The sequence below is a fragment of the Salvelinus sp. IW2-2015 genome, linkage group LG14 (assembly GCF_002910315.2).
Source record: "Salvelinus sp. IW2-2015 linkage group LG14, ASM291031v2, whole genome shotgun sequence".
NCBI lineage: Eukaryota > Metazoa > Chordata > Actinopteri > Salmoniformes > Salmonidae > Salvelinus > Salvelinus sp. IW2-2015.
This window is the reverse complement of record NC_036854.1, coordinates 5,474,483-5,493,503: the sequence shown is the minus strand read 5'-3', so window position 1 is coordinate 5,493,503 and position 19,021 is coordinate 5,474,483. Positions and strand designations below refer to the sequence as shown.

Genomic DNA, 19,021 nt, shown 5'->3' with positions numbered 1-19,021 from the left:
CCTCTCCCTCCTTCCCTGGGGGAATGTGGTTCTGGTCAGAAGGGATGTGTTCAGGTATATCAGGCCTGGTTTGATGACTGAGTCGACCCACGTTGGTCCTTTTTTATTCATGAAGCACCATTAGGAAGCTTCACAGGCTTTAAACCATTCATTAAACTACATCTAGATAGATGGATGGATGAATGGATGGATTGATGGCTGAAGGACAAGTGGAATGATTGGACGAAGTGATGAAAGATAGAAGTTGAAACAGATTGATGAAAGGTAGAGAAGGAGGGAAGGAAGGGCAATATGTGTTCTGGTCCAGTCCTCTCCTCTCGAATCAGTCCGGTAATTAGGTGCCCAATAGAGTTTTAAACACCTCTACCGTCACCTTGGTCTTAGCTCAGCATTATTTATCTCACTGTAGAAATCAATACACACTGAGGAAGATTCTTAATCTACACAGTTTCTGTGTTGTAAAATGCAAATCAGTTATCACCAGCAATATCCTTCTGTCTTTCTTTTTTTCTCTCTCTTTGTCTAATACTATTACTTTTACTACCTCTCTGTGTCTCCTTAAAAAATCCCCTTTTTTCTTTTTTCTTTGTTTTGGTCTCTAAAAATTTTTTTTCTTCCTTTTTTTCTTTTGTTGGGTTTTTTTTTTTTCCTTTCTAAAATCTTTCTTTTTTTTTTCTTTTCTGTCTTCTCTCTACTTCTCTCTCTCTGTGTCTCTATCTCTCTGTGTCTCTATCTCTCTGTGTCTCTATCTCTCTGTTGTCTCTATCTCTCTGTGTCTCTATCTCTCTGTGTTTCTATCTCTCGTGTCTCTATCTCTCTGTGTCTCTAATCTCTCGTGTCTCTATCTCTCTGTGTTTCTATCTCTCTCTGTGTGTCTCTATCTCTCTGTGTCTCTATCTCTCTGCCTGTTCTATCTCTCTGCTGTCTCTATCTCTCTGTGTCTCTATCTCTCTGTGTCTCTATCTCTCTGTGTCTCTATCTCTCTGTGTTTCTATCTCTCTGTGTCTCTATCTCGCTGTGTCTCTATCTCTCTCTTAGCTCCTACATAAATGTTCTCTCTCTTTTCTCTCTGTTTTCCAGGATCACATTCGTCCACCTGCCATTCCAGAGTAAATGGCTGTACATTGGCACAGAGAAAGGAAACATCCACATCGTCAACGTGGAGTCGTTCACACTCTCAGGCTACGTCATCATGTGGAACAAAGCCATCGAACTGTGAGTGGCGCTTACACAGGGTCTTAATTTGATTCTTTTGTTGCTGAGAATTTTCAGTGCGGGAAATGCCGATGAACTTCATGATTTACATAAATTCACTGAAAATCCATACTAACACACGGTTATATAAACAGTATTGTACTTTTATTGTAGCCTACTCAAGCAAAATTATGAAATCAACGTTCAAATCCTGTTGCTGCAGGATTATTTTGCTGTGACAATATAGGTCAAATTCAGATCCTACATCTGTAGTCACCTCTAGGCTTAATCCACAACTGGTGGCTTTACTAACCACAGGTGTGAAGGAGAAAGGATGTGAATCACTAGTTCTGACTCTTAGTTACTAGGCCTCTTCAACACTGGGTTAAAGTATTAAGACACTGCTATTTCACAGGGTGTTTGTGTTGCTGTTGACATACCTCATGTTGTTTCTGCTCTAGAGCTCTTGCATAATTCACTCGTGACCTTTTTAGCATTTTCCTCATCCTGTCTCTTCCTGTCTCATAGTGAGGGATGGAACAGGTGTCTCTTAAGATCAGTGTTGGCCATGTACAGATGTCCTGTGTCAACAGTGCTGAGGGGAAAGGGAGAAGGAAAGTAGAGGAGAGGGGAAGGGGGAGGGGAGAGGAGATGAGACGGGCAAGAAAAAGAGAGAAGAGGAAGAGAGGACAGGAAAGAGAGCGGGGTTGATAGAGGAGGGTGGGGGTTTAGGAGAGGTGAGGGGTAGACGAGAGGAAGGAGAGAGGAAGTAGAGAAATAGAAGGAGGTCGGGGATAGACAAGTAGGAGAGAGGTAGAGGAATGGAGAGGTGGGTTATAAGGAAGGAAGTAGTGTAAATGGGTGACAGTATGGGTCTCTAAGGAGTCGTGCCTGCCAGTCCTGAAGCTGCCATTGTATTTCCAGACTAAAGGTCTGTGTGTGTGTGTGTGTGTGTGTGTGTGTGTGTGTGTGTGTTGTGTGCGTGTGCCGTGCGTGCGTGCGTGCGTGCGTGCGTGCGTGCGTGCGTGCGTGGGTGGCCCATATCCAGTTCTGATGACAACAGTATATCTGCACACAAAGGCTTTATGATTAGACAAGAGCGCTTCAGATGGCACTTTCTCTCTCCTTCTATCTCTCCCTTCTCTCTCTCTACCTCTCTTTTTCTGTCTCATCTTATTGTGGGCTGCGGGTATGCAAGGTAGATACCTCTCCTGCCTTTATCTTCTCCTATTGTCCTCTTTGGAGCTGTCATCAGAGAGGGACCGTGGAGTGGGCGGCTCAGAGACAATGTGCTCTCTATTTTACACCACCTCAGTAACACACTGCATAGAAAGAAATACACCCAAGCAGAGCACAGAACATTACAGAGTGGAACAGAACACTGTCAAGAAGATTACCAGGACGTACTGCAGCACTCAGTACTATAGCAGAACACTGTCGTTCAGTCCGGTTCTGTTTTAGTTGAGTAATATGTGGAGAAAAGACCCAAGTACTTGTAGGTAACAGTAAGGTATTGTCATGTCTTTACTATCATTGAATGTGAAGACTGTTATTTTATCAAATCAATTCTCTATGTGTAATTATTATTCCGTGATTAAACTAATCATATAAACTTAAGTAACTAGGAAGGCGGGGCACCAAGGAAAATGTTGATTTACAGAGCTATAATTTTCAGAATATAACTCTTCAGATATTTTTTATGTCTGATCGATTAGTCATTCTCATGAATGTATTATTATTACCTTGTTAGTCTCATTCCAAACGTCGCAAAATTCTTGGTTATCTGCACGAACCCTAGCATAAATTATGAATCAGCAATATACAAATTTGCTTAATTTTTTATTTACTAACTAACTAAATAATCACAGAAATACATAACAAACAAACTGTAGATATTGGGTACTAACAATGATAGAAAAGTCCCTAGTGGGCTAAGCCGATATGACAGCTTGGTAGACAAAAGGAAATGGGTGGGACTGAGAAAGAGCGGGAAATACCAAATGGATTCATTACACACAGTCTATAATTATATTCATTAAAATGCCAATCCTTTGCACATGAACGGCCGCTCTTTCGAGAATAATTGCAATATAATTGCATATATTTACGCCCATATGTCGTTGTTGTCTTCTCTGTTGGAATCCTCGATCGTCCTGTCTGGTTCATCAGAGTCTCTGGTTAACTTTCATTCAAGTCACAAAGTCTTTTGTGGTTGTAGGTGGTTAGAATGGATACTTCAGAGTACCATTCAGACATGTTCTCATAGAACAGAGGCGGTTGACAGTATTCTCGTTCTAGATTTACATAATTTCTAGCTGCAGACTAGTAATAAAACATCTAAGATTTGTGCTCTTATTCTATAGGGATCGATAGTCTCAGAGTTTAACCATTTCCAGCCGTGTAGCCAATGTTCCACGTGGTATAGTTTTTTCCTTTGGTAGAGTTGTAGATTAAACCACCTCACACACCAGCGTCACCCGGCATGTTTTGGTCTGATGTGAATTTCTTCAGGAGTGAGTTTTATCCTCTGTCGAAGAAGGGGCGGTTCTATGAAGCCTAATGTGATGTCTGGGCTCACAGGGGTGTGGCCACTGACTAGTTAATCTTTATATGAAAATCCATACTCTCATTTAGAAGGTTAATATCACATTACATCTTTTCACAAATCGTTTAATTTTTAATCACATATGTTTCACAATATTTAGATGTAAACCTGACAGCTGGGAAATGTAAACTTTAAGAGATACCGTTATGTGTGTTTCCTGTCCTTCATGAGATCACCAAATGAAACACACTCGTCATAACTGTCCCTTTAGTGTCCACGGACCATTCCTACATTCTCGAAAGTAGAAATATTGTTTAATTCTCTCATTTATGGGGATTTAGGAGTTTGGCCAAGTCTAGTCCTTTGGTCTCTCTCTGTGCTCTCTCCCTCTCTTTCTGCATGACCGGGGGAGAGAGTCTCTGCCAGGAATGTATGACCTGAGATAATAAAACCTGGGTTAGGAGAGAGAGGGGGGGGGGAGTCACAATCTACACCCAGAAAGGGCCACTTCATGATACTTCACAGTATACACTGGAGTTGTGTTCTACTATCATACTAGGTATAGTAAAGAAGAGTGTGGCGTACTGCAGCACAGCTTGCGGGGTGCCGCAGAATTCTATGGCACGTTATTTAAAGGAAGAACCACTGTATACCAGTCATCACCCTCCCTGTAGTCATCACATAAACCAGTCATCACCCTCCCTGTAGTCATCACTTAAACCAGCCATCACCCTCCCTGTAGTCATCACTTAAACCAGTCATCACCCTCCCTGTAGTCATTCACATACAGTTACACTGTGTGTGTTTGACTCACTTCTGTGTACTGAGCTACTGTACCAGGAACTGCTGATCACACACACACACACACACCACACACACACACACACACACACACACACACACACACACACACACACACAACACACACACACACACACACACACACACACACACACACAACACACACACACACACCCACACACACACACACACACAAACACAAACACACACACACACACACACGCTTGTGGGTTCTATTCTGGAAACCAAATAGTGTTCTCCTATGGGGACAGCCAAAGAACCCTTTTGGAACCCTTTTTTCTTTGAGTGTAGAACAGGAGTAACGTGCAGCCTGAGGCCCACTATGACACACAGTTCATGTGAACACCAGAGGGTGTCCTCTCTCTCCCTCCCGGCCCTTCCCCCTCTTTATTATTGTATGTTGCCTCTTGCTGCCCCTGCCTGTCTGTATGTGTGGGTGTCTGTGTGTGTGTGTGTTCCCTCCCACCCAGCCTCAGCCCTCACTGGGTCCTAACTGTGCCTAGAGATCAGGCCCTACTGTACCATCCAAACCTCCAGGCCTGTAGGGTGTGTTGCTCATGGATAGACCCAGCACTGTAACTTCGCCCGTGGGGAGACAGTAATCTATCACCCAGTCCTCCAGGAGACCCAGAGCAGTAGCAGAGCTGACCCACCCGTCCTCACACTCCACTCCACTCCACCACAGGGGTTGGCTGCAGATTGATTGGCTGAAAATTACAGGCTGAAAGAAAGAATGAAAGCCTTGAGATGAATGTCACCCTCTGTGATGAATGGGACCCTCTCTGTTGAATGTCAACCTCTCTGATGAGTTACCCTCTCTGAGGAATGTCACCCTGTCTGTTTAAAGTCACCCTGTCTGATGAGTCACACACTCTGATGAATGTCACCCTCTCTGATGAATGTCACCCTGTCTGATGAAAGTCACCCTCTCTGATGAGTCACAATCTCTGACGAATGTCACCCTCTCTGATGAGTCACACTGTCTGATCAAAGTCACCTTCTCTGATGAGTCTGATGAATGTCACCCTCTCTGATAAAAGTCACCTTTTCTGATTAATGTCACCCTCTCTGATGAGTGTCACCCTGTCTGATGAAAGTCACCCTCTTTGATGAGTCACCCTCTCTAATAAATGTCACCCTATCTGATGAAAGTCACCCTCTCTGATGAGTCACCCTCTCTGATGAGTCACCCTCTCTGATGAATGTCACCATCTCTGATAAATGTCACACTGTCTGATGAGTCACCCTGTTTGATGAATGTGGCCCTTTGATAGGTCACCCTCTCTGATGAATGTCACCCTCTCTGATTCGTCACCCTCTCGGAATAATGTCATCCTCTCTGATGAGTCACCATGTCTGATGAAAGTCACCCTCTCTGATGAATGTCACCCTCTCTGAAGAATGTCACCCTGTCTGAGGAAAGTCACCCTGTCTGATGAATGTCACCCTCTCTGATGAGTCAACCTGTCTGAATAAAGTCACCCTCTCTGATACATGTCACCCTGTCTGATGAAAGTCACCCTCTCTAATAAATGTCAGCCTGTCTGATGAAAGTCACCCTCTCTGATGAGTCATACTCTTTGAGGAGTCACACCCTCTGATGAATGTCACCCTCTCTGATGAGTCACCCGGTCTGATGAAAGTCACCCTGTCTGATGAATGTCACCCTGTCTGATGAATGTCACCCTGTCTGATGAATGTCACCCTCTCTGATTAGTCACCCTCTCAGATTAATGTCACCCTCTCTGATGAATGTCACTCTCTCTGATGAGTCACTATGTCTGATGAAAGTCACCCTATCTGACGAATGTCACCTTCTGATGAATGTCACCCTGTCTGATGAATGTCACCCTGTCTGAAGAATGTCACCCTGTCTGAAGAATGTCACCCTCTCTGATGAATCAACCTGTCTGATGGCCCTGGAAGAAATGGCAGCAGTTTTACGGGCGCCCAACCAATTGTGCTATTATGTGTTTTTTTTTGCGTTATTTAATACTTATTTTGTACATAATGTTTCTGAAACCGTATCTTACGGCAAAAAAGAGCTTCAGGATTCCAGGACAGCGATCACTCACCTGGGATTAGACAAAGATTTTTTCTTCAACAAGCAAGACGCAGAGGACATTCTCCAAACACCCGACAGGGCCAACATCCCCGTTATTTTCAAGAGGACGAAACGCAGGTACAGGGGACACAGAGCGGGATGCCTCGTGAGGACCCGCAGAAGGTGAGTGGGAAAGCTGCCGTTACCATCAATATTACTCGCCAACGTGCAATCATTGGACAATAAATTAGAAGAGGTACGATCACGAATATCCTACCAATGGGACATCAAAAACTGTAATATCCTATGTTTCACGGAATCATGGTGAATGACAACATGATATTCAGCTAGCGGGATATATGCTGCACCGGCAAGATAGAACAGCACACTCTGGTAAGACGAGGGGGGGGGGTCTGTGCATATTTGTAAACAACAGCTGGTGCACGAAATCTGAGGAAGTCTCTAGATTTTGCTTGCCTGAAGTAGAGTATTTTGTGATAAATTGCAGGCCACACTACGTGCCTAGAGAGTTTTCAGCTATACTTTTCGTGGCTGTTTATTTACCACCACAGACAGATGCTGGCACTAAGACCACACTCAGTCAGCTGTATAAGCAAAAAAGCTAACAGGAAACCACTCACCCAGAGGCGGCGCTCCTAGTGGCCGGAGACTTTAATGCAGGGAAACTTAAATCAGTTCTACCAAATTTCTATCAACATGTGAAATGTGCAACCAGAGGGAAAAAATTCTAGACCACCTGTACTCCACACACAGAGACGCGTACAAAGCTCTCCCTCGCACTCCATCTGGTAAATCCGACCACAACTCTATCCTCCTGATTCCTGCTTACAAACAAAAATTAAAGCAGGAAGCACCACTGACTCGGCCAATAAAAAAGTGGTCAGATGAAGCAGATGCTAAACTATAGGACTGTTTTGCTATCACAGACTGGAACATGTTCCGGGATTCTTCCGATGGCATTGAGGAGTACACCACATCAGTCACTGGCTTTATCAATAAGTGCATCGAGGACTTCGTCCCCACAGTGACTGTATGTACGTACCCCAACCAGAAGCCATGGATCACATGCAACATTCGCACTGAGCTAAAGGGCAGAGCTGCCGCTTTCAAGGTGCAGGACTCTAACACGGAAGCTTACAAGAAGTCCTGTTATGCCCTGCAACGAACCATCAAACAGGCAAAGTGTCAATACAGGGCTAAGATTGAATCATACTACACCGGCTCTGACACTCATCTTATGTGGCAGGGCTTGCAAACTATTACAGACTACAAAGGGAATCACAGCCGCGAGCTGCCCAGTGACACAAGCCTGCCAGACGAGCTAAATCACTTCTATGCTCGCTTCGAGGAAAGCAACACTGATGAGCGCATCAGCTATTCCAGACGACTGTGTGATCAAGCTCTCCGTAGCCGACTTGAGTAAGACCTTTAAACAGGTCAACATACATAAGGCTGCGGGGCCAGATGGATTACCAGGACGTGTACTCCGGGCATGTGCTGACCAACTGGCAAGTGTCTTCACTGACATTTTCAACATGTCCTTGATTGATTCTGTAATACCAACATGTTTCAAGCAAACCACCATAGTCCCTATGCCCAAGAACAAAAAGGCAACCTGCCTAAATGACTACAGACCCGTAGCACTCACGTCTGTAGCCATGAAGTGCTTTGAAAGGCTTGTAATGGCTCACATCAACACCATTATCCCAGAAACCCAAGACCCACTCCAATTTGCATACCGCCCAAACAGATCCACAGATGATGCAATCTCTATTGCACTCCACACTACCCTTTCCCACCTGGACAAAAGGAACACTTATGTGAGAATGCTATTCATTGACTACAGCTCAGCGTTCAACACCATAGTTCCCTCAAAGCTCATCACTAAGCTAAGGATSCTGGGACTAAACACCTCCCTCTGCAACTGGATCCTGGACTTCCTGACGGGCCGCCCCCAGGTGGTGAGGGTAGGTAGCAACACATCTGCCACGCTGATCCTCAACACTGGAGCCCCCCAGGGGTGGGTGCTCAGTCCCTTCCTGTACTCCCTGTTCACCCACGACTGCATGGCCAGGCACGACTCCAACACCATCGTTAAGTTTGCAGACACCACAACAGTGGTAGGCCTGATCACTGACAACGACGAGACAGCCTGTAGGGAGGAGGTCAGAGACCTGGCCGGGTGGTGCCAGAATAACAACCTATCCCTCAACGTAACCAAGACGAAGGAGATGATTGTGGACTACAAGAAAAGGAGGACCGAGTACGCCCCCATTCTCATCGACAGGGCTGTAGTGGAGCAGGTTGAGAGCTTCAAGTTCCTTGGTGTCCACATCACCAACAAACTAGAATGGTCCAAACACACCAAGACAGTTGTGAAGAGGACACGACAAAGCCTATCCCCCCCTCAGGAAACTAAACAGATTTGGCATGGGTCCTGAGATCCTCAAAAGGTTCTACAGCTGCAACATCGAGACAGTCCTGACTGGTTGTATCACTGCCTGGTATGGCAATTGCTCGGCCTCCGACCGCAAGGCACTACAGAGGGTAGTGCGTACGGCCCAGTACATCACTGGTGCTAAGCTGCCTGCCATCCAGGACCTCTAACCAGGCGGTGTGAGAGGAAGGCCCTAAAAATTGTCAAAGACCCCAGCCACCCCAGTCATAGACTGTTCTCTCTACTACCGCATGGCAAGCGGTACCGAAGTGCCAAGTCTAGGACAAAAAGGCTTCTCAACTATTTTTACCCCCAAGCCATAAGACTCCTGAACAGGTAATCAAATGGCTACCGGACTATTTGCATTGTGTGCCCCCTCCCCCCCAACCCCTCTTTTACACTGCTGCTACTCTCTGTTTATCATATATGGACAGTCACTTTAACTATACATTCATGTACATATGTACATACTACCTCAATTGGCCCGACCAACCAGTGCTCCCGCACGTTGGCTAATCGGGCCATCTGCATTGTGTCCCGCAACCCACCACCCGCCAACCCCTCTTTCACACTACTGCTACTCTCTGTTCATCATATATACATAGTCACTTTAACCATATCTACATGTACATACTACCTCAATCAGCCTGACTAACCAGTGTCTGTATGTAGCCTCGCTACTTTTAGAGCCTCGCTACTGTATATAGCCTCGCTACTGTTTTTCACTGTTTTTTTACTGTTGTTTTTATTTCTTTACTTACCTATTGTTCACCTAATACCTTTTTTGCACTATTGGTTAGAGCCTGTAAGTAAGCATTTCACTGTAAGGTCTACCTACACCTGTTGTATTCGGCCCACATGACAAATAAACTTAGATTTGATTTGATTTGATGAAAGTCACCCTCTCTGATGAATGTCACCCTGTCTGGTGAGTCGTACTCTCTGATGAGTCCCACTCTCTAATGAATCTTACCCTCTCTGATGAGTCACACGCTGATGAATGTCACCCTGTCTGATGATAGTCACCCTGTCTGATGATAGTCACCCTGTCTGATGAAAGTCACCTTGTCTGATGAAAGTCACCCTGTGTGATGAAAGTCACCCTGTCTAATTAATGTCACCCTGTGTGATGAAAGTCACCCTGTCTGATGAAAGTCTCCCTGTCTGATGAAAGTCTCCCTGTGTGATGAAAGTCACCCTGTCTGATGAAAGTCACCCTGTCTGATGAAAGTCAACCCTGTCTGATGAAAGTCATCTTGTGTGATGAAAGTCACCCTGTCTGATGAAAGTCACCCTGTCTGATGAAAGTCTCCCTGTGTGAGAAAGTCACCCTGTCTGATGAAAGTCACCCTGTCTGAAATGAAAGTCACCTTGTCTGATGAAAGTCACCCTGTCTGATGAAAGTCACCCTGTGTGTGATGAAAGTCACCTGTCTGATGAAAGTCACCCTGTCTGATGAAAGTCACCCTGTGTGAGATGAAAGTCACCCTGTTGTGTGATGAAAAGTCACCCTGTCTGATGAAAGTCACCCTGTCTGATGAAAGTCACCCCCACGATTCTGCTTTCCTCTTCCATCCCTATTTCTTTCTGTCCCTTCCCCCTCAATGTCACCATCTTTCTCTTACTCCTCTCTTTTGTTAGCACGTTGCGATACCTGTGCTAACATTATCCCACCTCCCCCTATACACATAAACAGGTAGTCCTGTTGGCATGTTCCTGGCTAAGGCCCCAGACTAAGGGCTGTTAATGCCATGTTGCCATAGGGGACATTTTCAGTGTGACTGTGTTTCCGCTGTATCAGTATTGGATGCTTGTGTTGCCTGCAGATGCACCAGCTGTTCTGATTTGTGGTGTGTGGTGTGTGTGTGTGTTGTGTGTTGTGTGTGTGTGTGTGTGTGTGTGTGTGTGTGTGTGTGTGTGTGTGTGTGTGTGTGTGTGTGTGTGTTGTTGTGTGTGTGTGTGTGTGTGTGTGTGTGTGTGGTGTGTGTGTGTGTGTGTGTGGCTCTCTTCTTGTCCAAGGTGAATAGAAGGCAGGCAAGGAGTTGTGGCGTGCGAAGAGGCTGTCAGATTCACTGATGCCTGGTCTTTCTCATGGTGTGTGTGTTTGCGTGTGTTTGTGTGTGTGTGTATATGTTGATACTATATATTTGTGATACACACCGCAGGACATGGTTGATGGTCTTTGATGGTGTTTGTGTGATATCCACTATGGGACATTGAGTTTGATGGCATATAGATAGATGGTAGGTGCTGTATTGCATGTGTGATGCATTCAATATGACATTCAAATATATGGGCAGGTGTTATCCATTATGAGAGAAGTCTGTGTGTGGAATTCAGCCTCTGTACCTTAGATAGATTACTTTCATTCACACACTCTTGCATAGGTGTGTGTGTGTGTGTGCTTGCCTCTATGTGGGTGCTGCATATTTTCAGGAGGCTGTCTGCACTCTGCACATCCTGGCTCTGTTTCCATGGTGATCCATTCTCAAATCCTATGTTGTTGTGCATGCGTGCACATGTGCGTGTGTGTGTGTGTGCAGCAGAGAATGGGTTGGTTTGTAAGTAACAGTGTGACAGTGGCGAGGGGGATTAGATAAATAAAACAACTCCAGCTGCAGTAACACTGAGTTAATAACACTATCTGGTTAACACTGATAAATATAGACCCCGGCAACCATGGGCAACATCCAATTCTCCATAGCCTCCTATCCTCCCCTCCTATCCTCCCCTACCCTCCTCTCTCTCTCCTCTCCTCTCCTCTCCTCTTCTCCCTCTCCTTCTCCTCCCTCTCCTCTCCTCCTCCTCTCCTCTTCCTCTCCTCTCCTCTCCTCTACTTAGCGCCTTTCCTTCATGACCCAGTCATCCCTATCCTCATCCTCTATGTTAGCCATGATGGCAGTCTTTGGCTATAGGGAGAGGAGAGAGCAGAGAAACATGGAGGAAGAGAGGAGGACTGAGATGGAGATAGGAGATACACATACGCGCGCGCGTGTGCACGCACACACATACACACACACTACAGTACACACTCTCACAGGGGACTGACAGCCATCCATCTCTCCCTTCAGTAAGCTCCTGTCTTTGAAAGATGACTCTCAGGGCTTCAGCAGTTAGCCCTGTCCTTCCCATGCTCTGTTTTAATTGACTTTGTTCCTTTAGCTGCTCTAAGCTCAAAGTTGATCTTCTCTCTCACTATACGCCTGAGCTATCTGTATGATGTGTGGGAACTCTAAACACATCTGTTGTATGTGACATGCTTTAATGAGGCTGAGAGGAGTGTCCCTTTGATGAGGCTGAAAGGAGTGTCCCTTTGATGAGGCTGAGGGAGTGTCCCTTTGATGAGGCTGAGGGGAGTGTCCCTTGATGAGGCTGAGTGGAGTGTCCCTTTGATGAGGCTGAGAGGAGTGTCCCTTTGATTGAGGCTGAGAGAGTGTCCTTTGATGAGGCTGAGAGGAGTGTCCCTTTGATGAGGCTGAGAGGAGTGTCCCTTTGATGAGGCTGAGAGGAGTGTCCCTTTGATGAGGCTGAGAGGAGTGTCCCTTTGATGAGGCTGAGAGGAGTGTCCCTTTGATGAGGCTGAGGGGAGTGTCCTTTGATGAGGCTGAGAGGAGTGTCCCTTTGATGAGGCTGAGAGGAGTGTCCCTTTGATGAGGCTGAGTGGAGTGTCCCTTTGTGAGGCTGAGTGGAGTGTCCCTTTGATGAGGCTGAGAGATGTCCCTTTGATGAGGCTGAGAGGAGTGTCCCTTTGATGAGGCTCACCTTTTATTTTTCTATTTTCTCACTCTCTCTCTCTCTCTCTCTCTCTCTCTCTCTCTCTCTCTCTCTCTCTCTCTCTCTCTCGTCTCTTCTCTCTCTCAGATCCTCCAAGGCCCACCCAGGTCCTGTGGTCCACATAAGTGACAACCCCATGGATGAGGGAAAGGTATGGAGTGGCTCTCTGCCCCAAAATTGTGTACATTACATGTGTGTATCTTTCCTTCTTGTTGTTGAAGAGTGTGGCATGCCCCTAATCCTTCTTTAAAGACCTCACACATCGCTCGATCGTTCAGGTCTGACACTTTACCTTTATCCTGCCATCTGTCCCTCCCTCCCTACCTCCCTGCCCCTCTCTCTGGACGTAGGTTTAGCCTTTATGAAACATTAAAGCTGGCTGAATCATTATTTCTCTTTTATTTGAATACACAGATAATTGCTTTTGAAATATGAATGACTTGTCACAGCCACGGCTGTTCAGACGTTTATTTATCATTTATCCGTGTTTCAGGACTCGGGGTGCGAGAGGAGCTGAGTTCCAAAGAACAACATAAAAATATAGAAGGAAAATAATTCCTTATCATTTGAATTTCAATGAAGGCATTCTCTCACAGAGAGGTTTAAAGGTCCAACGCTGCCGTTTTTTAAATTTATCTCAATATCATATCATTTCTGGGTAACAATTAAGTACCTCACTGTGATTGTTTTTCAATTAAAATGGTCAAAAATAAACAAAATAGCTTCTTAAGCAAAGAGCCATTTCTCAAGCAATAATTTTGCTAGGACTGTCTGGGAGTGGGGAGGGTAAACCTGAAAACTAGCTGTTATTGGAAGAGAGGTTTGGAACTCTCTTTCTTATTGGTCTATTAACTCATTTACCGCTTGGTGATGTCACCAGGCAGGGCAAAACTCCATCCCATCAAAACAGGCTGAATTTTATGGAATTTTTAAACAACTCTTACGCTCAAAGGGCATTATCATCATGTTAACAATTTCACAGTATTATTCCAAACTCATAGTTAGAAATATATATAAAACATAGGGAATTCATGTTTTTGACTGCACTGGGCCTTTAAATAAATAGTCCATTGTTTGGGGTATTTTGATAATATCAACTTTAGGGGGCATGGTTTGGTTAACAATAGTCATGAAAAAATTTAACAAAATGCACTTTTATTTACTTGTTGTTATTAACAGTTTAGAACCAAGGTGAAAAGGTGATCAAATAAACTGTGTATCCTGTTTGTCTTCTATTTCATCCCACCATCCAACTGCAGGGTGCCGTGGGAATGTTGAGCGTATTATTCCTTCTCTGATATGTCTGTCCTCACCGGGCCAAATCTCACTGGCTGTCTGTCAATTTTCCCTTCCAGCTTATCATTGGATATGAGGCTGGAATTGTGGTCTTGTGGGATCTGAAATCTAAGAAAGCAGACTACCGCTACACTTACGACGAGGTAGGCACCATCTCCCACAATGCCTTTCAGTACCTCTCTTCCTGTGATCTGAGGAATGCATGAAAATACAAAAAGAGAAATCAAATATTCATGAACTGCTTAATATAAATAGAATATTGTGTGTGTACTGTGTGTGTATTGTGTGTGTACTGTGTGTGTGTGTATGTGTGTGTGTGCACTGTGTTTTCCATATGCATTGTTTGCCTTTGAGAGATTACATTGAAAGGGGTTTCGAGTCTGTGAAGGGCTAGAGATGTAGACCAGGACTGTTTGGTGTTCGTTCTGTACCTGTACCCATACTGAGTTACTGTAAGGTTCTCTATTTATTTTCTTAGTCAACCTTTTGTTCATTTCGTTGTGTTCTTGAACGTAGCCCTGTTTCTTTGTGTTCTTGAATGTAGCCCTGTTTCTTTGTGTTCTGGAACGTAGCCCTGTTTCTTTGTGTTCTGGAACGTAGCCCTGTTTCTTTGTGTTCTGGAACGTAGCCCTGTTTCTTTGTGTTCTAGAAGTAGCCTGTCTTTAATTTTTGTTCATTGATTTCACCTGTGTTAGTTACTCACCTGGTCTCATCAGCTCCTTATTTAGTTCAGTTCATTCTGTTTGTGCCTTTGTGAGGTACTGTTCGTTTTGACATTACTAACATTACCATTACTAACATGACATTACCTTTTCCTAGCTCGTTTGTGTGAACCAGTTATAGCCTTCAGTAATAGTTTTGATTCACCTGCCTGTTTGCCTACCTGTGAATGACCATTGCCTGCCTGTGACCACAATTCCTGCCTTCAGCGACGACGAAATAAACACCTGCGCGTGAATCTACACCTTTTTCTCCCTGAGTATTCAGTACAGAATACCTCACTTAATAACGGAATAGATTCAGCGGCGCTACAGTGGCGCCTAACCCAGCAAGAGGAGCATATGGAGGAAATCCAGGTATTGTAACCCATAGCCCTTCATTCATATCCATGCCTGGAAAATATGACGTTTCACCTGGGAAATGTCAGGGATATCTGATGCAATGCAGCAACTACATTAAGCACAACCCCACTAACTTCGCCACCGACAAGAGCAGGGTGGATTTTGTCTTTACTCACAGGCAAAGCCTTGTATTGGGGCACCGCCATATGGACTGCCAACAGCACAGAACTCTGATCTGAGATCCATTTCCACACCCTCTTCAAAGAGGTATTCGATCCCTCTCCTTCCGGTCGTCCTAGAGGAGACCTCCTCATAGAATCTCAACAAGGACGCAATTCAGCTGTCGAGTATGCCCTCGAGTTCCGCACTGTGGCTGCAGGGAGTGGATGGAGTGAGGCTGCTTTACTTACCATCTACCGGAGAGGGCGCAACAGGGAATTTCAGGCAGAGCTGGCCTGTCGAGGTGGCCTTCAGGATTTAAATCAATACAGTCGTATGTCCATCTCCATCGACCACCTCATCGCCGACCGCCGAAGAACTATGCCACCCAGGAACACGAGACCTTCTCTTTCCATGATTCCGTCATCCCGTCCGAGTCTTCCAGAGTCCATGCAGTTGGGCCATGCTCCTCTCCCGTGTGTCGAACGTCAAAGGCGGATCCAAGAAGGGCTCTGCCTGTACTGTGGAGGGAAAGATTATCTACTCAGCCATTGCCCTGTTCACCACCCACGGAGAGATGAGAAGGTTCCCTCCGCTGCCATGCAGGTAGGCTGGTCCATATTTCTAAATATCTCTCAGAAACAATTCTCCATCCCAGAATTGATAACCGCGAAGGCGGTTACTAAGTACGTAGAAGGCTTGATGGATTCGGGAGCAGCAGGTAATTTTATTGATCACCAGCTAGTACAAGAGCTTGACATTGATCTAACACCTGTCACCCCTCCCTTAAGGATTAACACCCTGGACGGGCAGCCAATGGGCACGGGCTTCATTATGCACCTGACACAGAGCGTCACCCTCCAGATTGGAGTCTTCCACACAGAAACCATTCAACTCATGGAACTCTCATCCCCCAAACAGCCACTCATCCTCGGACACCCCTGGCTTTGTCGTCACGACCCTGCCATCTCGTGGTGACAAGGTGAACTACTGTCCTGGTCTTCTACCTGCTTCATCAGTTGTCTCTGCCTACCCTGCAGAGCCACCACCATTGGACTCTGCCTCTGCAGTGCCACCCACCATACCATCTGAATATGCCCAGTACAGCAATGTCTTCAGCAAAATCAAGGCCTCCACTCTGCCACCACATCGCCCGGGGGACTGTGCTATTGACTTACTCCCTGGAGTGTCCCCACCAAAGGGCTGTGTTTTCCCCCATCTATCCTGGAAAATGAGGCAATGGAGAACTACATTGATTACATTCAAACGGTTTAATTCGTCCTTCTTCCCGGCTGCGTCCAGCTTCTTTGTTGGAAAGAAGGACAGTGGTCTCCGTCCATGTGTTGATTACCGTTCCCTGAATGACGTCATGGTCAAGAACCGTTTCCCCATTCCTCTGATCCCAGCGACCCTTGAACAAGAGGGCCACGCCAACATCTATACAAAACTTGACCTGCGAAGTACATATAACCTTGTCCGTATGCGTGAAGGCGACGAATGGAAGGCGGTCTTTATCACCACACGAGGGCACTACCAATACCTGATCATGCCCTACGGCCTTACTAACGCCCCCGCCGTCTTCCAATCCTTTGGGAACAAGGTTTTCCAGGATATGCTCAACTGCTTTCTCATTGTCTATATTGATGACATCCTGATTTACTCTCACTTCCTTAAGGAACACATACAGCATGTGCAAAATGTTCTTCAATGGCTCCTTGACCATAATCTTTATGTGAAGACTGAAAAGAGCCCCTTCCATGTAAACTTCCTCAGTTTCGTATTGACACCTAGAGGGGTCAGCATGGATGAAAACGAAGTCACCACCGTCAGTAAATGGCCCAAACCCACCATCGTTAAGGAACTCCAACGTTTCATTGGGTTCTCCAATTACTATCACCGGTTCATTCGGAACTTCAGTTCTACTGCCGCTCCCCTCACTGCTCTTACCAGCCAAAAGACCCGGACCCTTCAATGGACTGATACCGCCCTGACTGCTTTCAACAACTTGAAATGCCTCTTCACCTCAGCTCTTGTCCTTCACCAACCTGATCCGACCCTTCCTTTCACCCTGGAGGTGGAAGTAGGAGCCATACTCTCTCAGCGGGTGGGAACACCTCCAAAATCGCATCCCTGTGCCGCCTTCTCCAGGAAATGATCCTCCGCTGAGAGGAATTTACGATGTGGGGAACAGAACTCCTCGCCATCAAGCTGGCCCTCGGAGTGGCGCCACTGGTTGGAGGGAGCAAACCATCCCTTTCTCGTCTTAATAGATCATTGTAATTTGGATTATATCAGAGGGGCCAAGAGGTTAAACTCCAGACAAGCCCGCTGAGCTCTTCACATGCTTCCATTTTCATGTTACTTACATCCCTGGAAAGAAACTTAAAAGCTGATGCTCTCTCCTGCCAGTTTGACCTTCTGACCAGTAACTCAGACCCCACACCAATTCTTCCTTCCTCTTGCATTATGGGACTGGTACAGTGGGAGGTTCACTCTGCCATACAAGAAGCCTTAACCTCTGACCTGGCTCCTCCTGAGACACCAGCTGGGAGGAGTTATGTACCAGCAGCTGTTAGACCCCAACTGATGCAATGGTGTCACACGTCCTTGGGGTCAGGACATCCAGGCATTACACAAACCACCGAACTTCTAGCCCGTAAGTTCTGGCTGTCCTCACTGGCATCTGACGTAAGGGATTACTTGCACTCCTGTCCAGTCTGTGCCCAAACCAAAAGCCCTCGTCATCTCCCTTCCTCTAAGCTTCAACATTTTCCAATCCCTCACAGACCCTGGTCCCACATAGCTGTTGACTTCATCACAGACCTTCCTGAATCCTCTGGTAACGCCACCATCCTTGTCATAGTAGACCGTTTTTCAAAAATGTGTTGTCTGGTTCCTCTTCCTCATTTACCTAACGCCATGGAATTGGCTGAGTATGTTCCAGCAGGTGTTCCGTCTGTATGGGATTCCGGAGGACATCGTCGCTGACCGCGAGCCCCAGTTTGTCTCCCGGGTGTGGTGAGCCTTCTGTGACTGACTGAGGGTCGCCCTCAGCCTATCCTCTGAGTACCATCTCCAGACCAACGGGCAGACGGAACGCCTGAACCAAGAAATGGGGAAGTACCTCCGCCAACAATGTTCTGCCTCTCCACATGACTGGAGTGGCCTGGACCGAATACACTCAGAACTCACTCAGAACTCAGTCACTCCCTCCGCCTTACTCCATTTCAGTGTGTACTTTGTTACCAACCCCCCATGTTTCCCCTGGGAGGCGGAGCCTGGTACTGTCCCAGCTGTCAACGACTGATTTTGGTGTAGTGAGCGGGTATGGGAGACCGCTCACTGCCGACAGATGCCGCCACTCTTTCACCCCGGACAGCGTGTGTGGCCCGGCGCGTTACATTCACTAGTTCCAAAAACATCCAGTGATAGTGTATAGTCACATCGTTTCAACAGAAATACTCATCATAAATGTAGATGATAATACAAGTTATACACATGGAATTATAGATATACTTATAAGAATATACTCTCCTTAACCTCTTTGGCACGTGAAGGCGGTAGCGTCACCTCTTCACAGCCAGTGAAACTGGTGGCGCCAAATTCCATATAACAGAAATACGTCATTATAAAAATTCAGAAAAACCAAACGTATTTTACATAGGTTT

At 45.9% G+C, this 19,021-nt stretch overlaps 1 protein-coding gene across 1 annotated transcript in view; it reads left to right on the top strand.

Annotated features, from left to right (window-relative positions):
- LOC111973027 (syntaxin-binding protein 5-like) overlaps positions 1-19,021 on the top strand; it is a 171,037-nt gene that overhangs the window by 89,337 nt on the left and 62,679 nt on the right. The window contains exons 5-7 of the mRNA XM_070446444.1: positions 1,081-1,215; positions 12,925-12,988; positions 14,193-14,276. Coding sequence (XP_070302545.1) covers positions 1,081-1,215; positions 12,925-12,988; positions 14,193-14,276 — 283 coding nt within the window. The remainder of the gene's footprint in view (positions 1-1,080; positions 1,216-12,924; positions 12,989-14,192; positions 14,277-19,021) is intronic.